Below are 23,643 nucleotides of genomic sequence, written 5' to 3' on the forward strand. Positions count from 1 at the left end.
ATTATTTATTTTAATCTGTTTTTTTTTATAAGTTAAACTGTTTCTAGAAAATTACACGAGGATAAATTTTAGCTCAATATATATGTTGCGTTTCCCCCCGTTTGTTGCCAAATATGGACTTTGTTTTACAGTACTCTAATATCGGTCTAATACTCTGAATAGCTTCTTTTACAGTCCAACAACCGTTCGTGACACTGCTTAACTTTCGTGAGTACAAATATTAGTAAAAGGAACAGGGCCACGCTATTTTTAACGATTCTGTCACGCAAGGCGACTCTGTCACGGTATCATATGCAAATGCCACGATACATGCCCTTGTACGCTATGGACGTAACGGTCCTTAAACTAAACATGTTCGAAACATCCCATAAAACCAAAACATCATATCAAAAATAAGACAGACACAAATCGACAAAAATGGCGTATCCTTGCCCTTTATCTTGACACGGCTGCCAGGAAAATCCAAAAATTGACAGCAGATCACTTCAGTACATGAGGATAAGCCAGTGCAGAAGCTCTGTATGTCTCCGGTAGCTGAAAGTACTGTGGAGAAAACAAACGAAACAATATGTTTGATAATGAAGCTTTGTCTTCTGGTCATTCGTCTAAGGCCCTATTTAGATGAAGAGGGGACGATCCTAGCACTAGGATTATCCTCTTTCTATTTACATGGAAAAACAATGATCCTAGCACTAGGTTCATCCCACCTCTCAGATAGGTTGATCTTTGCGCTAGGGCCAAATGCAAGCGTTTGCATGTAAACTGAAAGCTGAAAACATATCGCGCTTAGATCAGTGATCCTAGGGCTAGGATGCTTCTAACACTAGTATCATACTATTTACATGAAAAGGGGATTATCCTAATCATTTAGTGCTAGGATCATCCCCTTTCCAGGTAAATAGGACCTTTTAACAGTTAAAAGAAGTAAAAGTCGCACCGGGGCTAACTGGCCACAGCGCTTGTTCCGGTTTCCGTAGCATAGGCTACTAGGAGTATTGATACGGTTCGGGTCCCCTTCAGAGAACAATATAGAACAAACAATAGCGAACAATGCCTCTAGTCCTTAAAAATAACAGCAACTGCTACACTAGAGGACCAGCAGAATTACAATCTTACAAGATCTGCGACAACACTGATTGTTACATCCCCCCCTCCCCGCCCCTCAGAAACTTGAGTTAAAGGTCAAATGAACAGAAATTTCGATTTTTGTTATTTTTTGCCAAATAAACATATCCCAAAGTTTCAAAGCAATCGGTCATTACATCGCAGAGATATTGCAAGTTGAAAAATGCTTTTTTGGGGCTGTCATAATCGTAGAGTGCTCGGAAAAATTGTCGGAAAATTGTCGGAAATAAAAACTTGTGACGTCATAATTGGTGTTTTTGAAGACGACCGCAGACCGATTCCGCAGACGGGACCTTAAAATCTAAATAAATGTGTTTAGTGACATTTCAAGCAGTTATTTCGTTCTGTTCGGCCGTTTTTCAGTGGATTGACTGTTGGTTGTTGTTTAGAGAGGCTCATTTTTTTAAATAGAATAGCTAAAGCACAAAAAATGCTTAAAGTTTTGTTTGCTGTCGTTTTGCATGTCATGTGAGACATAGGTAGAATGCACGCTACACAGGAATCTCATTAGCATTAAACGTTAATGAGCAGAATTATCTGCACGCGCGTTAACTATGCACGTGCGTTTTGAATTTTGGTACACTTTAAAGCCGTTCTCTGCCGAACAACAACGTGAAATGACGAAATTCTGCGTATTTTGGACAACGTCGGCCACTACGGCTAATTTTTGGTTTTTCTGTTTGGGGTTGAACGCTTTCTTTGATTATTCAGCGGGAGCTAGTTCTTAAAGCGATAAATAAGCAGAATGCGTCCGGAAAGCTGCGAGATTCTCAAGTAAAATAGAAATTCATTTTGCACGAGACGTTGTCGTTGACGTTGGCGTCGGTGCGGTCTGCGGAATCGGTCTGCGGTCGTCTTCAAAAACACCAATTATGACGTCACAAACTCGTTCCATTCCTTCTATTTCAGTGCGCAGTCATTCAAAAACGTTTTCGTCAAGCCTTCGGAAATCTTCGTATTTTTTGCTGTAATTCACACTTTAAGGCTCGGAAAGCAAAATTTTTTCTTAATTTTACTTAATAATGGATAGTTTTAGCGTTTGGTTGGTTAAAATAGCATTTTGAAATTTCTGTTCATTTGACCTTTAAAGAAGAGTTATTGGCTCCACCTTCCATTGCTTTAACATTCCCCTTCCGTCAGTTTCACCACTCACCTGTTGTCCAACCCGCGATAGAAAGCGTAATCGGAGCTGAGCTGCGGAGCGAGGGGTAATGGGACTGACACCAAAGTCTCTCTTACGAATTTCTTCTTCTTCTGAAGATACTCTGAAAAAAAAAAACAAATAGATCAACAAATTGTCATGTTCCAATTACTTTCACAATCTTCTCACTCCTGATACTGTTTGTTCGCCCTTTCGTCTTGGTTATTTTGATATGATTTGCTTAACCTGTGGATGTTTTTTTTACATTTATTTTTCGTATCTGTGTTTCTGTAGTTTTATTTTGGGTCTCTTTTTCCCACCTCAATTAGCTACTTACAGGTTGTATCTATTCAGTCTACAAGTACCGATTTTAAAAGAAAGATTATTGGGAATATGAAGTGTTCAACAGACACGAACATGAGACAAAGAAAAAATCTGAGTCCCCGACGGGAACGAACTCATGGCCCCCAGATACCGGTGGCGCCTAACCAACTGAGCTACGAGAGACTCGTTGTGAGCTGGGCCATTACTAGGTGATAAGTGACACGCGTCCGCATACTGCTTGGATCAGCAATGTCGAATTCATCAAGTTTGTATTCAACAAGATTCTTGTTGTTGTATAAAACTACTTTTTGTTACATTGCGCCGTACACTCGGTTTTCTTAACTTCGAGGGTTTCCGTGCTCTACTGCAAACAATTACTACATTGCTGCGCCTGCAAATCCCATCACATCATGGCGAATTAAAGAGATTAAAGAGCTTGTGAAGTTGCTCTGACTTTGAGTTGGGAAATGAACGTTTAACTACCCTACTCTTTTTCACGACATCGACAAAAAACATTTTTAGCAACTTCCAAACCAAAGAGAAGAACGACCCGACGAACGGCTCCGGCTATTGACGCACGAAATGGCCGATCGGCCATGCAACGATAAGATTAGGGGAACATGATCAACTTCCCCAGGGTTAATCCAAGAGCGCGTGCAAAAATCAACTCGAGCGAGCATGCAAGGTGATTTTCGCACGATAAGTGATTTTCACGCGCTCGTGGATTTTCCACGCAAGGGTTTGGCTCCCTCGCTGGCCCAATCGATTTATTAGCCTGAGAAAAATGAATGACCACCCCAAAGTCTACGCAAAGAAAATATTTTTCTTGACACTTTATCTAAGGTTTACTTACAGCGTTACTCTGCTTTGAGCTGCTAATTGTTTTCTTTCTAGAGTGGAAAGGTTTAGGCCCGTTCCTGTTAAAAGAGATGAGCAAACGTTAGAAACAAATTTTGCAGCTTGTCACGCAATTGCGACAAGAGCGGTGGCGTGACAAGTAGATAAAAAAAAAGAACAGTACACAACAGAGGCGATACATAATTATCAAAAATAAACTTACTCCTGGAAGAATCCACCAAGTAGAGCAGTATACTGGTTATTAACGCAACTGTTGCAATGAAAAAGAACAAAAAAGTTATATTACCTCGCCCGTACAACTCCAGTTGCTAAAACACTTGATTTTAACTGACAAAATCTTTGCGAATACATATACCGTATTTACTCGGATAAGCGCCGCGGCGCTCATAAATTTTTCGCGCCTCAAGTGCGGCGCTTATTAAAGGGGGCGCTTATTTAAAATTTGGACGCCACAAGGAATCTAATCTTTTACAGTAGTTGAAAATAGCGTATTTTGTTTGTCAGTCAGTATTCGTCTCTTGCTAAAGAGAAAAGTGGCGCTAGCTGTCCTGGCAAAGTTCGCGGCCTTCACAACATCGTTGGATTGAAAAACTTAAATGGGTGAGCGGTAAAGCAATCACTTTGAACTGCATTCTCGTCCCCAGAGCCCTTTCGTTTCTCTTAGCCGGATTGGCACGAGAAAACGGAGGGCTCTGGGGACATAGGATTTTTTGAATTAATTCGATTTTTTTTGATTGGCTGTTTGAAACAAAGAATTCCTAAACGGAAGTCGAAAACGTAACCACTCTCTCATACATTCTTTAGAATCTTCATGACTGCATACATGAAGACCGGAAGTCCGAGAATCTAGGACTGGAAATCCTGTGTCCCCAGAGCCCTTCGTTTCCTCGTGCCAAGGCTCAGCCGGCTAAGAGAAACGAAAGGGCTATGGGGACGAGAATGTTTGAACTGCAAAACATCGCATTTGGTGAGAAGAAATGTCCAAGTTTGTTTTCGAGTTGCTTTGTAGTGCTGTTTTAAGTTAAACGGAATTCCTCGAATAAGCGCCGCATCGGGACTGCGGCGCTTATTCGGGAGCGGTTTTCATGAACTTTTTTTGTCCCAAATGCGGCGCTTATTCGGGAGCGGCGCTTATTCGAGTAAATACGGCATTACCTTTGCTGAAATTGCAAGTCTCGCCCACATTACTGTATGCTACATAACGTCTCTGTTTAATAGCGGGTTGAACTTTCCCTCGCTCGAGAGCTGATGACGTAGTTCTACTAAGACCGTGTAGTGTCGCTGATTGGCTGCAATTTGCGTGTGAAAATTTCAAGCGAAGAGCCAACCAATCACAGACACAGACGGACCTTTGTAGAGCTACGTCAACAGAATGGAATTTTTGGAATTTTTCAGACGAAGAGGCATTTGCTAATAACCTAAACCTCGTCAAACACTGCTACTCTAGGTGAGGTAATGAGGTACATTTTATCAAGGTAGACAGACGTACATAAGACACTTACTACAAAGCCAAGCGCAGAAAAACACTTCCAGTACTAAATATCCCTGTTTGTCAACAATAGTTCCAGCCACTTGTGAAATGACGGCCAGTCCAAGATTCTGAATAGACTGCATGCTGAAAGAACACATAAGAAACATAGTTGCTACGGACAGTACACATATAACTAGAAAATCTTCACTATACAATAGGCCTGTTCACAAACTCTAATAGGTAGCTAGAGCAGGCTTTTAGCCAGGTGGGAGTCCAGGAGTCCTATGGACGGCCACTTTACGGAGAAAATCAATATGAATAGCTGTATACAGATGTTTTCTTAGCAAATTTGGAGATCTTTAGATACCTTTGCACTCATAACTGCAGAAAAACACCTTGCATGCTCCTCAGGCCCTCCTATGAGGACAAATTCAGGCCTTATAAAAATTTTGGACTCCCACTTTTTAAATCCTGGCTAAAAGCCCGAGCTAGAGAAAAGGATAAGAGAACAATATCACGGTGCTTTTAAAACATTTTTTTTTCTGATGAACTTAACTACTTTCAAATTAAAGCAAACCTCAAAATAATAGTTTCCTACTGTAGGAAATCACTTTAAAAGAAATATTAAACCAAAAATAAAGAAAGATGGTTACAAATGAAGGAGATTTAGACCGATTATCGGGTCCGTGGTGCGGTCCCGTCAAGTGGCGTCACCATTTATATACAGCTACATGTAATCCGAGAAAAGGTTGTCGGAAGAAAAGCACAAAAGTGCACCCGACAAGACCGAAAGGTGGTCTGGGTATTTACTTTAATTTTGCATATTGGCCCAGAGGAAATGTACAAGTTTGTATTTTTGAACGTGAAGATTTTGTTTTCCTCTTAGGAGGCCTCTTTCAGTGGCTTTACTTTAACTGTCGCATGTCTTTGAGTTTTGAAAATTCTTCAAAAATTCAGCGTGGCTAAAAGTACATTGTTTACACATGTCTGAAGAGAGAAAAAAAATGCAAATACGCGTTTGTCATGTCACCGTCTTATTAGTATTCAGCACATGCAGTAGCCCTCAACCTCTACCCAAGTACTACTTTTCGGTTTTGTCGCGTGCACTTTTATGCTTTTTTCCGTCAACCTTTCTCGAATTAGCTGTATACTGTAGAGTTAGCAGTACTTACAATCCATAAGCAGTACCCAGTTGATGTTCCGGGACAACTAAAGAAACAAGTGGCCACAGCGCACAAGCCAACATGGAGTATGACACACCCATGATACTCTGCAATAAAATAATACGGCATGAACCAGAGAGGTAAAGATTTCAAGTTCCTATAACGAATTGAACACTCCGGTAGATTATTGTGATTCTTAAAAACATTAATTAGCAATAAATTTCAGACATAATCAGCCAGCAGCTGTGTTTAAAGGGACTAAGTCATGGGGATTTCACAGTTTTTTTGGTCAAAACTGTTCTGCAATAAGTGGTAGGCAACTTAACACATAAAAAAAAAACCATTATCTTTGAACATCTAAAGGAAGACAACCTTAATTTGCGGATAAAAATCAAGCTACGGCTAAAAATATCGATTTTTTGAAGACGCGCAGAAACAATTTGAAAACGTTTGCCTAACGTTTTCAAATTGCAATCCGTTTCCATCCGAGGCATCCGCAGCCAAAGATGCTATTTAACAAATTTAGTACTCTAATATAGCCATTTTTAATAAAAATGGACCATTATTTTTTGGTTTCATGTGACACAAAACAAATTTTGGCGGTTCAAAAATCTGGTAAAATCCGTGACATAGTCCCTTTAAATCTCACAGTTCTTTCAGTGAAGTCGAGCTACACTATCTGACGTCATGATTATACAATCAAGATTCTGAGTGATCTTCAAAATGGCGGCTGCCAAAATTTGCATTTTGTCACATTTGGATGAAAAACTTTCTGAGGTTTTAAGGCTCTTTGGAACTTCAAAGTGGGGCAAATATGTAATTTTTGCACACGTATGTACTTTTTAATGGTAGTGAGAAATAATTTATGTCTTCTGTGCTTTCTAGAGTGACTTTCTCCTCAGCGTTGCAACCGTAGCTCTTGAAACTCCCTACAACACAACTCTGTTAATAACAAGAAGATTGAAATGTACATGACTTACCATAGCAACAAATGGATTCAAAAAAGTGAATGCCATCATACAGTGACAACCAAGGGTAACGGCCACTGATAAAATCACTAAAATGTAAATAAATAAATAAATAAATAAATAAATACATAATCTAGCGATGTTACACTTCCTACATTTTCACTCCTAGCTATGATCAAAAGCTTGTGTCCCCTCTAAAATTCAAACAGTTATGCTAATACGATCATAAGAAGTGAACCAATTGATCGTCACAAGAAAATGTTTTTGTCGCGTGAGCGATGGATAAGAAAAGACAAAGGGTGTTCTAAACGGTTATGTTCTTGTCGCATTCTTACTAGTGAATACTGATGCCAAAAAGATATAACCTTTTCGCCAGGGTTTATTCTGTTTTCTTTGGAGAAATTCGTTCAAATTTGACAAAAAGGTAATCATTATATTTCATGGAAAGGCAAAAACACAAATAGTGATAAAGAGAAGAGTTTTCAGTGAATAAAAGCGAGCCAATGGAATCAGCTTGTTCTGACTGACCCTTTGGTAGATATAACAGAGATCAATATTCTCTATTTGCTCTGCCATAGTGACCTCAGTGGTTTGTTGTACAGCGTTAATGGATCAGAAGTGACAAACTCACCCCACAACACATTCTTTCCAACTCTGTCGACCATAAAGCCCAGAAATGGAGAAGCACAAGCCGAAATAATAAACACAATACTGCAAAACAAGAATGGTTTCTTCAGAATGAACTTCAAAGCAAAACGGGCAAATCTTCAAGCACAAGTTGCCAAAGACCAGAGCAAGATAACTCATATTTTTACCTGTTTACTGCTCCAGCTACACTGGGATCTAAATCAAACTTGGCTTCAAAAAATGCACTAAAAAGAGACGAAAAAAATCATCTGCATTTAACAATATTTGTGTTCTGTGTGTTCATATATCTTTTCCTCTCCTACAGAAGATGTTCCTTGTTACAAAATTAATGTTATGAGAAAGATCTACAAATTTATTTTCCTGTTGTTACAAGTGTAAGTCTAAGAAAAATTGAGACTCCCTGACGGGACCAAACCCATGGGTTGTCACAAAGTGCGAGACGGCGAGGCGTGCGATCCATTCGGGTTAGTCTACATGTAAATAGCACTTCAGTTAGCCTAAGTGGCACTCCGTTAGCCCACACGTAAATAGCCTTCAGTTAGCCTAAATAGCACTCTGGTTAGCCTAAATAGCTCTCTGGTTAGCCTAAATAGCACTCTGGGTAGCCTAAATAGCACTCTGGGTAGCCTACTGTTAGCTTAGGTAGCTTGAGGTTAGCCTTTTTATTTAGAGTAAGGATTTCTGCCTCAAATGCCTCCCATGCCTTGCTGCCGCCCCTCACATGCCTTGCTACCTTGCCTCACACGCCTACATGTAGCTGCCCTGTTCATTTGTAAGACTCAAACCCATGCCTTTTGGCACACCAATTGAATGCTCTAACCACTGAGGTACAGGGAGAAAAACTAGTGGCTGGCATTGAGTTTCGGTTGGTCGGCCAGTTGTTTGGTCAGTTGGTCAGTTGAGATTTTTCAGTGCAAGAATATGTCAATGTCCATTGCTGTGTGGGTTAAAATAAATGTTCTACTTACAGACCAAGTGCAATGAATGGGAAAATAGCCACATAGTAGGCAACACAAATAATAAATATCAGCCACAGAGTAAGTGGGAAATCTTTGACGTCTTGTAAACGAATGACCTCCCCTACAAGAAACAGCAATCACTATTTGAGTTGAAGTCAGTGAAACCAGAAGGGCATTCCAAGGGTCACACTGGACAGGTAAATTATGCAGAAATGACAGCAAAGTCTTAGTCACGTACCATAAAATTTCGAAATAAGCCCGGCTGATTTGATACTTGTGAAAATGCATGTACAGTACTTACCCACTTATAAGAACCTGCAATTTAAGAACCTGTTAGCCTAAAAATATCAATTTAGACCCCATTTACATAAGAACCTATTGAGCCTAAAATTTGAAACAGTTTCTTATAGAAAGGTTCTTATAGAAATTAACCTAAAAAAAAACAGGGTTCAATTTGTTTTCGGACTCCCAAATTGTTTTCGGACTCCAAATTTTCTTGTTTATTAAACAAGTAAGGCGTCTTTTTGGCTTAATAAACAAGTTTGACTAGTGAAAGTTGCTTATTAAACAAAAAAGACCCTGTTTTGGCATTAAATTAATATACATGCCACCTTTCTACCATTCACAGGTGTATAATATATTTCTCATTAAATAAGAACCTATTTAAGAACCTGCGTAGCCTAAAATTTCACTAAGCACCATTTACATAAGAACCCGTTTAGGCTAAATTTGAAAAAATGGGTTCTTATAAGCGGGTAAGTACTGTATTGTGTGGAGGGGAGGGGGTGAAACTCTCTAGACATAATGACATAAAGTCCTATAAACATTACAGATTTTTGGAGTATACTCTAATGAGGGCTTAAAATTAGAAAAGATAATCTTTTTTCGTGCGGTAAAATGCCTGGTTAATGATCAAGATGCTAAGTCATGGTTTAGTGCGTGACCATGCCACTTTTGAATGCATCATTTGAAGCGTGAAAGCTACACTGCTCATTTTGCATGTTTAGTATTTCAATGTTAATCAAAACTATAACAAAACATTTATTATTATTTACTCTCAAACGTGATTGGTTATTAGCAGCCTCATTTGAGCACTAATAAGACAGTGTACGTGTCATGCTTGTAATTGGACAATGTAATAGGATAGTTAAAGTGCCATGCCTGTGTAATTGGACAGTACGCGTTATGTTGCGCACGCTGAATTGTTGTGCATTTTGTTGAGTAAATTGTTATGTTTTTCAGTATTCACAAAGACTTTTTACCATGTCGCCGGTAAAGTTTGTTTGTTTCTGAGATTTTGTCATAGTTTTGATTAATTGGTAACAGGACTTTGTTTCGTCCAATTCTGTCTGTAATATACTACTCGTGATTAAACAAATCGCACTCCGGCTTCGCAGTTGTCCCATTTTGTTAAACACTTGTATGATTACAGACCAAATTGGACCCCACTCAGTCCTATTACCATTATAAATAACCGTATTTTATAATCAGCAAAGATCACCCAGTGTTCACAATAACAAACCTGTTTGCCCATCTTGTTTCTTGAGGATACGTGCTGCTCTCTTGTCAAGAAAGCCCAACAACAAACCACAGCTAAGAGAGAACAGGCAAACTCCAACACCTGATGGGAAAACAAAGGCGAGTTAACTCTACAATTATTGACAGAATTTGTTGGCACATGCACCCCCATCGATGCCCCTGTTACAGTGTTGGATAGCACAATGAGCCCAAACTCCTCATGCAGTGCGTTTCAGTTTGTGAGCAAAAGAAGGCAGCAATTGAAGGCATTGTTTTTTGCATGTTACGCAACATTGAAAAAGGAGGGGGAGGGGGAAATACTTTATTTTTGCATGTTTTAAGTAAGAAAAACAGCATTTATGCCAAGGTTTTGTCAAAGATTGTAGCCTGTGAGATAGCACATTCTCACAGTGGAGCCTGTAAAATACATGCTATTGAGCACTTTGTAGCAGATGAGAATTTCACTCCATTTTTTGTTATATCACATATATCTCAGAGAATTCGCAGAAACCTGGCTGCCAGGTTTTCGCTTGAACTCGGGCCCTAGCCAGCGACCTTAACTTGAGGGGGCTTAATGTCAACCATGGTATGGGGACCTTGCCCAGGCACTGGGCTATCTGCTGGTGTCCAGCTGGCGGGTAGCTTATGGCGTTGCACCGTCTTGTATCTGTAACTTGATCAAGATCAGAGACCAAACAAGATTCAACCTGCGATCTTGCAAGGAACTATTGCTGCAGCCATCAAGGGCAAAGACCAAGAAAACCCTAGGAGACAAATCGTTTCAAGTAGCAGCCCCTGGACTGTGGAATAAATTACCATCGGACATAAGATCGATAAAAAGCTACGATCTTTTTAAACGAACAATTAAGACATACTTGTTCAAGAAAGCATTTGCGTGTTACAGCTAGAGCCTCTTTTTAGCATGAATTCCACAAATTTTAGTTTTAGATTTAGTTTTAATTTTAATCTTTAGTTTTCGATTTTTATACTAGGAAAGTTTTTAATTGTATTCTTATATATCTTCATATAATATTTGTAAATTTGTTTGTTTTTCTTCTTTTTAAGTTTTAAATTAACTTGATGTAGGCGCATTTGATCATATTCATATGCTAATTTGCGCCGAATAAGTATTAAATTATTATTATTATATTATTATTAGCTGTCAAAAGCTGGGGGGAGGGGAGGGTGTCACTTTTGCCGCTCGGCCTAGCTAGGTTCTGGCCCCTTTGAGCAATTTTGTGTGAACTTGGAATGCACCTGTGTAGTCTGTGAATATTTTGAATGACACCGGTCCAGGGTTCCCTGTGTAGAAGGCACCCTGCCGGTGTTGCAGCTGCCAGCTGGGCTCCTGGGGTGACAACCTTCTAGCCTGGGGGGAGGGCTGGGGACTTGTACTAGCCCCGGGCTGTTTTGGGCCTTGGGCGCCAGGTTCTTGGAAAATCGAACAGATATATGTTGTGGTTTAAATTTATCTTTGGTTTAAAATTTTTCAAATTAGTTTGATTTTTATTTCCCTTTCTTTCAGTTTATTGCCTAGGCACAAGCCGCCAAAACCTGAGGAGGCATCCTCGTATAATATTTGTGTATACAGAAAAAATCTTGATTTGCCCAAAGTGGACACACAAGTGGTATCGGGAATTGTGCAGAATGCTCGCAAGTGGGTATCGGGAGGTGTGACAAATGCCTGTACAGTGATTGGTCAAACATTGATTATAGTTTATCTCTAACTTGAGGTAATTTGAAGTTTCAATTGAGAACTATTCAGAATTTTTTAAAAAAAAACACAAGTTATTACATCGTTACTGAAACCTTTAATAACTGCCGGTATGTTATTAGCCTCCTGGTTACTACCTACCAACAAACAATGTCATCCCTAAGGCCTTGTAACTCTCTGCAGGGTCAACATGGTTTGCAAATGCCTTATAAATTGGATTGTTGACATTCATATTTATGGTGCTACCCTAAAAGAAAATTATAATGTCAACTTTGTAAGTTATCCACCTTTTTGTTATTAGTAAAAAATACTGTAGGAAACTGCTCCCCATAATGTTTAAATGTCATTTATTAAGGTTACCGTATACCTTCAAGGGTAATTTTTTCGAAAAATCTTTTTTCAAGCAAAATCACTGATTACTAGTTTATCTTCATTTTCCAAAAAAAATCATTTTAAAAACTTGAAACGCCCACGACTTATCCACATAAACGTACTTTTTCAATACAAGTCAAAAGTCCGCTGAGTGTTATAAGCCATTTAACATGTCAACCGCAGGAGTTTTACGTGACATTATTCGTGGAAATCTCATCTCGCATTTCAAGTCGCTTTTCTCATGTTGTTTACAATTCCATCACAACGATTTATCAAGAATCTTAGTTTTTGTCAGTCAGAAATATTCACCCAACGCAATATTTGACAAAAACATTCGATCCTTTTGTCAGGGATTTATATAAAGGCAGCGACAGCGGACATGACTTCAAACGCTTGTTGTGATGAATTAAATCACCTGCGAACAATACATTTCGCAAGCAAGTTTTGTCCCTGCACTCCTGGCGGCACACTAGGCGGTTGCCGAGGAATTGCCAATATTTGGCTTTTAAATCTGTTTCTTATCCTGTTTATGTCTGCTTCCAAGACTTATTTTCTTTCCATGTCCCACAAAAAAAGCAACTATAAAGCATGAAATGTTTTCCTGTCCAGAGCGCCTCTTGGTATCCACAGTGTTGACGTATGGCGCAGCAAAGGCGTGAAATGCTCGTAAACCTTTAGAAGCGAAAAAAGAGACTTTGTTTTTATGCAAGTGTCTCCCCTTTAAATGAATTTATAGGGTAGGAGAATTTAACGGATTGCCATGAAATTTGGTCTGAAGATTGCCAAGACATTTGGCAAAAAAAATGTGTAAGGGATTTCTATTTTTTGAAATAGATCTCCTGCTATGGTCTTTCTCGTTACACGTATCGGTAAATTTTTAATACCCAAAATTGACAGATAAATTGCGAAGCAACCAATTGGAATATCGCTAAAGCCTCACACGGTTTTGAAGTTAACTCCTTGTGACTGACATTACGCAGTTCTAAGTTTTGTTTGTGCGGCTGAATACCCAATAAATTTGCTAGAAGCGACAGCGGTCACAGTTCGGATTTCCGGGCCGTTCTTTCTGTGCAGTTAAATAGAATTGAAGAGAAATAATTTTTTTATCCAAAAGTAGATTTTCTTAGCTTTGTATTGATATATAGTTTACTGCGGCTGAGTTTAAAACAGCGTGCTTACAATTTTTTTGGCTAAGGACACCCGCGAAGGTATACCGGTAACCTTAAAATAAGTTGTGTATACACAACTCACCTTGAGTAAAATATACCGATACAGATGTTGTACATGCAATATGGGCCATGTAGTTGTAACCTCCTCACTTATTTGGGAATTTAAGAGACTGATCATGACAGGGTTGTCAAAATAGGCCTGCAATCGGCGCATTTCACCGGCTATTCCGAACTCTGCGCTGGCTACTCCAATATTAGTAGGTCATTTCTGAGTGTGTGTCATCAAGTTCTGAGTGTTTCATAGCCGCCTACTTTTTGGATGGAACCTGCTACTCAAAAACCCACTGACAACCCTGATCATGAGTATACACATTAAGTGTTTGATATATCTTCTCAATCAAAACAACTTGGCTTGGTAGCTTAAACATTATAGTTAGCAACCTTAGCAACAGAGAAATTATTCTAGGAAAGCCAAAATGCGATGACGAGTTATTTGTAAATCACGTATTATTAATTGCTAAGCAATATTTGTGTTCATGCAGATGTAATAACACTTTTCCTCTGTCTAGAGTTTTTATTAATAAGCTAAGATAGAAATATCCGCAACTTTGAAAGAGAGATAGCTAAGTCTAATAATAAATTTTCTGATTATACGAAAAAATGGAATTTTTGGAAGCGAACAATTAAAACCGCAAGTCGCACCTGTACCTAAAGTGTATAAATAGGTGTGATTTCTAGCTGTATTTTTGAACACATCAGGGTCAGTTTTGTTTGTTGTGATGTAATGTGTGTGTGAGTATGCCTGTGCCTGTGCCTGTATGCCAATAATAAGTATTTTAAATGAGGTTATGAGGCTATAATAATGAGAATTATATTGTGTTGAAGGTGATGTAGTGTTTTCTTTTTTGGTAATTTGTTTGTAATTATTATTACTTCAAATGATGATGTATTGTAATGTAGTCTGAAGTGATGTATTGTTAATGTAAAAATAGTAAAATTAAAAAAATACAAAAAATACAAAAAAAAAAAACTACAGAGTAAACAGAGAAATAAAATCGTAAAAATCTATGCTGATTAAGACCGGGTTTCCAAACCTCCTTTATGGTTATGAGTTCCTTTGTTTTAATTTGATGAATTGAGTTTGAGAATGCAAGGTTAATTAATACTACATGTACAGTTGATAACACATACCACTCGGGAGAAACTAAGCTGAAGACCAAACACCATATTTAACTCTTTTCCTTTGAACCAGCTAACAGAGTACGTGTTCTGAGCCACAGCCAAATTTTCTCCCCCAAGGCTACAGAAAAAAAAAAATATACATGTATGTAGCAGTCACGAGGGGGTTGAATAGGGGTATGCAAATCCGCCGATCCGTCACAATTTAATGACCAAATCCGTCGATCCGTTGTAATTTAATGACCAAATTCGATTGAAGGATCCGAAAATCCGTTTAAAAATATGCTCTGAATCCGAAATCCGGGCCAAAATATAGTCAAAATCCGTCGATCCGTTTTCCTATTCACCCCCCTCAGTCACCAAATTTACATGTTTGAAAAAAGAGCTTTTCCCTGTTTCTGTAAAATGTAGCAAGACGGGGTAATTTTGCTACTCCTTCTGGACGGAATGCTAGTTCTCTGTAAGGAAAACTGTAGTCCACATTTGGGCTTAGTGGCCCATCAGGATTAAGTGACTAGAGGAGTATTTCTACTCCCCCCTGGATGGGATGCTAGTCCACTGCAGGGTTACCCCCAGCATTAAATTTGCCAGTACCCATTTACATGTATACACCTGGGTAGAGAGAGACACTATGAGAGTAAAGTGTCCTGCCCAAGATCACAATGCAGTGACCCAGGCCACTCCATCTGAAGTCCAGCATGCTAACCATTAGGCCACTGTGCCTGTTCTCTGCAAGTAATGTATTATTATCACCAGCTTTCCTTCTACACTGTCACTATACCTGTAGACACATCTAACAACAACAACAACAAAACAAATAGAGCTCACTCACCCAAATACAAATCTGCCTACTTCCATCACTGTAAAGCTACCAATGTAAGCTCCAAGAGCAAAAATGAGCTAGAAAAGATGAAATACAAGTATGATTTGCAACAAATCAAATTACAAACAGTGTACAGTACTAATTATTTACTAAACACCAACATACAACAAATAAGCTGGGCATTTTGGCAAGGGGTGCTGTAGCCTCCACCCCCCCCCCCCAAAAAAAAAAAAAAATTATACATTTCAGTGCTGAAAGTATCGCTGGTGCAGCATAAAATTGGTTTGCCAAGGCACAAATCATTTTAGCAGGATAAACAAAATTCCTTCCCCCAAAACGCTAAACGTAAAATTCCTTCCCCCGCAACCTGTTTACTGGGCCACTGACTGAAAGAGGCAAAACGCAACACAAGACAAATATAGAAAATAAACAATCTCAAGACATGAAACCACTTCATCTTACCTGTCCAGTTAATACAAACAAACTGAAGATAATTGTTCCGAGCCTAATAATAAAATTAATAAAATAAAATCAACAATAAATGCATGTAAGTGAAGGTATTGAAGGGGTTAAATAAAGGATAAGATAGTGCTTGAAAAGTAAACTTGAATTCCAGCTTGCCCTTTGGACGCTCTCTCACATTTTGTTTTCCTGGGGCAGTTGCAGGCTTGTCTTAGTTTACTCTTTATGGTTTAGTTCGCAGTTAACTTGCCTGGGCCCACTGGGTAAGAGTGAATGGACTTTTTTTTAGCCCTGATAAGGGGTGAAAGTACACAAAAGCACAGTTAGGTGATTAGGTCTTCCATAGCAAGAAGCAAGATCAAGCAATTAGAATTATTTCTTCTCCTCCCTTGATGTAATATGATATACATGTACCTTTGATGGGGAATAAGTGCCCATCACATTCCACCCATCCCTTCCCCCTTATCCCCTCCCCACATGCAAACTCCAGCAACCAATTGCAGGGTTGGAAATTAGCGCTTGCCCACTCGCCCAGGCGAGTGTGAAAACTGTGGGGCGAGTACAAATCACGGATCACTCACCCGATTTGGCGAGCATGATTATCATATACAGAACAAATTATTCATTGAAATAAGTGTAACGTTTACTTTCCACTTCGAATAATCTACAGTCCACAAGCCGATATTTTAGTTTCCAACCCTGCAATTGTTTTCAGCTGTCACTGGATGAAGATTTACCCAAGATAAGAGAAGAATAAAGAATAAACCATGGCATGTTTGTCAGGGTCCTCTGTTTCAATTCCAATTCCCTGACGCCCATTTTCATTCCTGAGCAGCGCAAAGAACAGCAAGGACTATTTCCTATCTCTCACTTCCACCCAGCCCTGGACAGGTAAACAGGCCACTGTCGACTGTTTTTGGGATAATTTACTAATGGCAAGATCAGAATTCTTGAAAAGTGCAGGGAAAACTTACCTCATACCAAAGACTCTATCCAGTAGAAATCCACCAAAGAAACATAAAACCACATTGGGATAGGAATAGAGTGAGTACAGTAACACATAATCCTTGGCTTGGACTTTCATGTCCTGTTAAAATAAAAACAAATTTAGTTGAAGATTAAAAAAACTGTGACATTGTAATCGTCAAAAGATCAATTTTTATTAGACTAATAGAGAAGTATACACCTGGATGATACTTATAAAACAACGTACCTGCTCAATCGTCTTCTCTAATGCTGCAGGATTATCATAACAGTAGTAGCTTCCTACAAGAAAATAATAATTTAAAAAAAAATCAGAACTAACATTTACTAACATGTGCATAAATGTATGCAGGCAGTGTGGCCTAGTGGTTTGGACACTGGACTTGTAATCCAGAGGTCCTGGGTTCGATCTCTAATACAGCCACTTCTCTATTACAGACAATCTCGGTGGCCCAACAAAATTCTCATATTTGCTTTAGAAAAAACCTCTACAGACCCTCTCTTATATGGACAACAAACACTAAATTTCTGCCCAAGGGAACAAATTCCTATAAAGGGAACAAATTCATATAAACTTAACTTCTTTATTACAGAAACTCTGGTGATCAGGCGATGATTTTTTGTGTTCGTAATGCAATTTCCTGTTTGTGGTTACAAAAAAACAACAACGTAACACCTTATTCATCTTAGATGTTTTTCGGACTTGTGCTTAGTGTTAATTTTTTACCTGCAGCATTGCATTGCAGAACATTTTGAGTTTAAGCTGTCAATGAAGTCAAAAGAGGTGTCATAAAGGTGACCTCTATAATATGGACACCTTTCTAATATGGACACTTTGCTCTGTTCAGTGTCCTTATTAGAGAGCTTCAACTGTAGTTGGATTTGTCTTCGGTGGTCCTAAATTCAACTCATCCGTGCTTTGTATATAGCCAACTGGTCAGCCTCCTGCCAGTTGGGATTTTTTAATTTTAACAAGTTTCTATTCTATTTACAATATTTGTCCGTTTGTTTACAGTGTGTAAGCACAGCAGTACTTAAATAATACGATCCACACTTAAATAATATGATTTATTCATTGATTATAAAATTATATGATTAGTGGTTTAATTTTACCCTTGGTATAATTACTTTGCTCTTCTGTACGATAAGTTACGATAATGAATATAAAACAAAGGAAACGCTCGTTTGTACCAAGGGTAAAATTGAACCACAAGACATTCAGAACACACTAGCTAACATTAAAGGACACAGAACCTCGCGCCTGAAAATGACAGACCACTAGATTGCAATTGGATATGTCAATCACTGACACTGTTGTAGAGCGGGATTTGCGAAACAAGAAAACTTAATGATGTAAGTTGCATCAGCATAGAAGGCCTGTGCTTGTAGAAATTAAAATGAATCGGTAAAGAGAAAACTGAAATTCCTTTTTCGAAAAAAACACTGTTGCAAAATATTGCCTGACACCGGCCGGAAGTGAAAGTAAGTTCACTTTGCTTCACTTTGATGAAGCTCGTTGGCTTCATTCACTGAGCCTATGAAGTTTCAAGCTCTCGTTTGAATAAAGGACATTTCGCATTCACTAGCTCCACAGAAGATCAGATTGTAGGAGAACATTTAAAAGAAACGTTATGTAATATTTTTTTCTGTTTTTAGCTTAAAATTTTTATCGATCACAAAATGTGCGCGTGACATTTAATCTTGTACTTACCGAAACTCAAGAAACATATAAGCCCTAGAACAAAATAGCGATGGAAATTTCTTCTTGGGTCACAGCAAACGGTCGCTCCACAGCCAGTTAATTCTTCTTCAGAGTCTTCGAATTTCCTGTTGATGAGAGGAGTTTTTTCTCCACTATCCTCCGCCATCTTGAATCACGAATGCTCGAACGATGTGCGCATCCCATGACTAACACGTGACTTTTTAGCCACCACATGCACAGGGTACCCAAGTTTGTTAAAAAAAGTTGCAAAAGTAGCAGCTCTCTCCTTTAGTAGCTTTTAGTAGGGGAAGGCGAAAAACTCCTTTAGTGGGGGGAGGCAAAAAACACGGGGGAGGAAGGCGAAAACACGAAAAAATAAAAATAGGGGGAGCGCAGGGGATGACAGAAAGGGTGAAGCCCCATTTCCCAGCCCGTACGAAACACGAAAGAGACCTCTGCAGATGAGAGAGAAGTAGCAGCATAAAGCCTGGTTTTCATATACCTCTCACCGATTTATCGCATCGATCGTTTGCAAATAGTGAGACGATCGTAGGCGATGGAAACGATTGGAAACGCTCGGGGATTCTCATATGATCCCGATCGCCTGGTATGAGCGAAGACCTACGAAAAACAATCATTTTAGCCCTAGATCCAACACAATGACAGCCTTCAATGAAAGAGCAAACTCGTGGCCTGCTAGGCCTGCTATATTCTCAGTTGTTGCAGTTTTACGGCGAAGAAGGGAAAGAGAAGCTAGAAGGATAGAACACGGGCGATCCAAGCGATCGTGATCGCTAAATTTTTTTTGGATGTACACACAAAAGAAGTGCCCTCTCGGCCTCTCCTTAGTTCAAAGGTTTGAATCCACTACTGCTTGGAAGTTGGAATCACCACAGCATAAACACAAGCATGAACACAAGAAGAATGAGCATGTTTATGATATCTTTACGTCGTGGTGATTCCTAGATTGGACACCAGAAGGACAAGTGACTCAAGTATGGCCGATTTTTGTTTATTTATTTATTTTAATTTTAATTTTTATTTATTTATAAAGGAGCATCTGGTTTATCTAAAATGGAGCTAGATTAAACAGAGTCCTGATAATAATAAATAAAAACTACACTAAAAATGTTAAAAGTTCAACTGAGGCCTTACACTACTGTGTTAAAAAGTTTTAAAAATCCAAGCTTTCGCCGATCTACGGCATCATCAGGGATAATAAGAAATATTCCGCGCGAGGCTTATATACAGATGTAAAATAATAACGTGAGAAAGGCGAAAGAATGTGGGCGTAAATGCATGTGCTAAATAATAAGATACAAATATGAATAAAAATGAAAGATGTGGTCTAACGAGCGAGTGTCAAAGTACAAAGAGTCTATGTGGCCTTGACACATTAATAAAGTTTATCTATCTATCTAAAATAAATATTCCGCAACAGCGAGACTTTGGCTGCCAGCAAACAAAGGCTCTTCTTCCTTCGCCAATGCTCGACTCTTAACGTCTTCCCAAAGACAATCACAAACCTCAAACTACCGTATGATTTTGGAATTGAATCCATCACCGAGAAATCCAAACACAGAACAAAACGTTTCGTCTTAGACGAAAGCAAGAGAGCACTCCGGAGAATCATTGCCATTAAACAACACGAACAACGACAACTCGAAGAAGGGATAACATCGGACTTCACACCTGACGTGGCATCTAAAATACGCTCCCAAAGATACCTCGCGTACAACACTGCTAGCAATCTACACAAAAGAAAGTTGCTAACGATGCTAGACAACCTCAAGAACCTGAGCAGCGCCAACATCTCGGAGAATAACGGTCCAAATAACTCGTCCGACCGAACAAATACAACTACCCACCCTGAGAACAACTCGGACAGCACTGGTACTAACAACACAAGTTCATCAGACAACGTCACCACAAACAAACCCAATCTGGTCACCGACCTCACTTGCAACCTCAACGCCCAAGAAATCAACCTCCTATCTAAAGGCCCCAAATTCAGCCTCGCCCCTGGCATAAACGAACACAAGATCACGGGCATCAATATAGCATTCTATCGACTAGCCAACCAAATACGATGGAAACACTTTCGAGAATCAAACTTCCAACCCTCAGACTTCCGCCCCTACCGGAGATATGTTGACGACATTTATCTCCAGACAACTGGCGAGGAAATGGCAGACCAATTCCACTCTACAATGAACAATCTGCACCCTAAATTGAAGTTTGAAATTGAGAAACCAGAAACAACACCCAATGGCTTCTCTCTATCACTACTTGATTTCAATGTCACCATCTCCAAAGACGGCAAAAGCTCTTTTGAATTCTACAAAAATCCCGGAAAAATCAAAGATCAACTCCATTCGTAATGAGCGGAAACGTATCGACGATAAATGTTCCACAAAAACGACAGCCACAAAACATCAAAACATGTTTGACGACGTCCTCCGTCTTAACGGGTATCCTGAAAGCACTATAAACAAAACTCCCAGAACCATCAGAAAGACCCTCGACCTCACAACACAGAATGGTCGTACTTGAAGATCCCATATGTCTCCGAACGTCTCAACTACAAGATCACTAACATTTTCCGGAAAGAGGGTATACCAGTACGGGTCGCGCACAAGTCACACACCCTCAGACGAGCTCTCTCTCAGAACAACACGGAACGGACATGCACGAGGGCCAACTGCCCTGTCTCCAGCACCAAATTGTGCTTATTACGTAACGCTGTTTACCAATTGCAAATCACGTGTAACAACTGCAACCAATACTACATCGGGAGCACTACACGCTTTATCCACGATCGAGTAAGAGAACACCTGAACAATGACAACTCATCCGTGAAGAAGCACATTTCAAAGTGCCAAAAAAAGTCCACAAAGGCATCAAAACCATTGTACTAGAAAATGACCCCGCAAATCTACGACTGTTCGAAGCTTTTTACATACTGAACTACAAACCTGCCCTGAACTCTCGAGAAGAATGCAGTGAATTCGCGGACCTGTTATTCTAATAATTATTTTAACATATCTAGAGACTCTTTGTACTTGACACTCGCTCGTTAGACCACATCTTTCATTTTTATTCATATTTGTATCTTATTAATTAGCACATACATTTACGCCCACATTCTTTCGCTTTTCTCACGTTTTTATTTTACATCTGTATATAAGCCTCGCGCGGAATATTTCTTATTATCCCTGATGATGCCGTAGATCGGCGAAAGCTTGGATTTTTAAAACTTTTTAACACAGTAGTGTAAGGCCTCAGTTGAACTTTTAACATTTTTATTGAACATGCTACTGAAGGACAACATCCAAAGATTATTGAAACACTACACTCTTTTTATTTTATAAGAATCTAGTTTATAAGAATATCGAGGCTGAAATTTGCAAATTTGTAAGAATATTAAGAATAAACCCCAGGCTGAGATTAGTTGAAAAGAATATAGTTCTTGGTTGAAACAAAATTAGTTTTTTTTTCATTTCCGTCACTTTATCTCTGGGAGGAATGCTTTGTTTAAAGCCAAAACGGCCAGGCTGCAACGAAAAGCAATGGTACATGTGCACAATATAACACGATACAGATCTGGACACTAAACGCTTGTCATTGATTACCCAATACTTGCTAAAACAGAAATGTCAAACGGTATTTTCTAAGAATGTTCATAAGAATATTTTCAGCCTAAAATCGGCAGAAAATAATAATATCCAGCCTGGGTTGGAAAAACTGTATTATAAAAAAAAGAGTGTAGAAGTCTCGGCACACTCTGGGCACAAGATTGTGTGCAAAACGGAGCGCTCGTTTGCGTTTACCAGCCTGCTGTCTTCAATGGATAAAAATATGCGAGGAAGGCGTTAAAACTTGGCGGGTAATTCGCATGAATTAGAAAAATTAAAAAATACATGTAACACGAATGCCCCGGGAAAATGCAAAAAGTGCTAAAATTAATGTTTGTTTAAAAGTTGGAATTCTTTTAACCAAACATTATTTTTTTACCCGTTGTTTCGGCTTTGCATGTGGTAATTGCTGTAAAGCTCTGTAACTGACTTCTCTCCTTAATAGGTTACCGAGTGATCTGATTCAAGGTTTTCTGTCTGTTTAGCTGAGGTAAGTCTATTCCATTTTACGCAGTATGCGCACTTACATGCTCTGTTGACGCAATTGAAATTCAGATGAATTTTAGATCTGCTTGCTCCTTTGGTATAAATGTTCATATTTTAAAATTAAAAATGCTTTAATTTGTTAATAGATAGTAAATGGTTTATTATCTCAGATTGTTAGGTCTCCAGCAAATAAGACGTTAATAGACCTGCCAACCCTCACGAATTTCAAAGGAAAAATATGTGATAAGATAAAACGCGGTTTAAAATTTGGACATGGTGGGTAATTCGCAGGAATTAGAAAACTAAAAATACATGTAAGAAGAATGTCCGGAAAAATGCTAAAAGTGCTAAAATAAATGCTTGTTTAAAAGTTGGAATTCTTTTAACTAAACATTAATTATTTTCCCGTTGTTTCAGCTTTAAATATTCCTTCACTGTTTTAAACGAGTTTGATTGTCATTTCCTCTGCCTAAGTTTGGCTAAATTCCGTGACACGGTTCCTTTAATAGACCTGCCAACTCTCACGCATAAATTTAGATGGATAATAATACGTGAAAGGGTAAGACGTTAAAAATTTGGATATGGCGAGTAATTCGTATGAATTAGAAAAAACTAAAAAATACATGTAACAAGAATGTCCGGAAAAATGCAAAAAGTGCTAAAATTAACGTTTGTTTTAACGTTTTTCCGTTGTTTCGGCTTTGCAAAGGAAAAAGTCAAGCGAGCAAGAACAATAGAGGTGATTGTTTGGAGAATTTTATCACGTGTACGAGCCAGTTGTCACGATTCTATCATCGGTGCTCTGATCTATCTAGAATGGAATGAATAAAACCCCCTAATTAATTTATTAATACATAAATTCAACTTCCCGTACAACAGGTTTGCCACAAATAAATGTTCTGTCAATCCATTACTGACAAACCTTTCACCTACATGTTGTAA

At 38.8% G+C, this 23,643-nt stretch overlaps 1 protein-coding gene across 1 annotated transcript; it reads right to left on the reverse strand.

Moving 5' to 3' along the window:
• On the reverse strand, positions 1-18,776 carry LOC144663410 (lysosomal dipeptide transporter MFSD1-like). The gene is made up of 18 exons (XM_078524341.1): positions 18,590-18,776; positions 17,108-17,160; positions 16,869-16,981; positions 15,895-15,937; positions 15,442-15,509; positions 14,622-14,730; positions 12,031-12,136; positions 10,180-10,278; positions 8,667-8,778; positions 7,866-7,922; positions 7,682-7,761; positions 7,063-7,139; positions 6,092-6,189; positions 4,951-5,063; positions 3,651-3,698; positions 3,444-3,507; positions 2,279-2,390; positions 1-543 (listed from the first exon to the last, which is right to left on the reverse strand). Exons 1-18 carry the CDS (start codon positions 18,744-18,746, stop codon positions 481-483), a joined length of 1,572 nt encoding a protein of 523 aa, XP_078380467.1. The 5' UTR covers positions 18,747-18,776; the 3' UTR covers positions 1-480.
• Positions 18,777-23,643: the final 4,867 nt, after the last annotated feature.

Source organism: Oculina patagonica, chromosome 8 (assembly GCF_052425735.1).
Source record: "Oculina patagonica isolate OP01 chromosome 8, crgOcupat, whole genome shotgun sequence".
NCBI lineage: Eukaryota > Metazoa > Cnidaria > Anthozoa > Scleractinia > Oculinidae > Oculina > Oculina patagonica.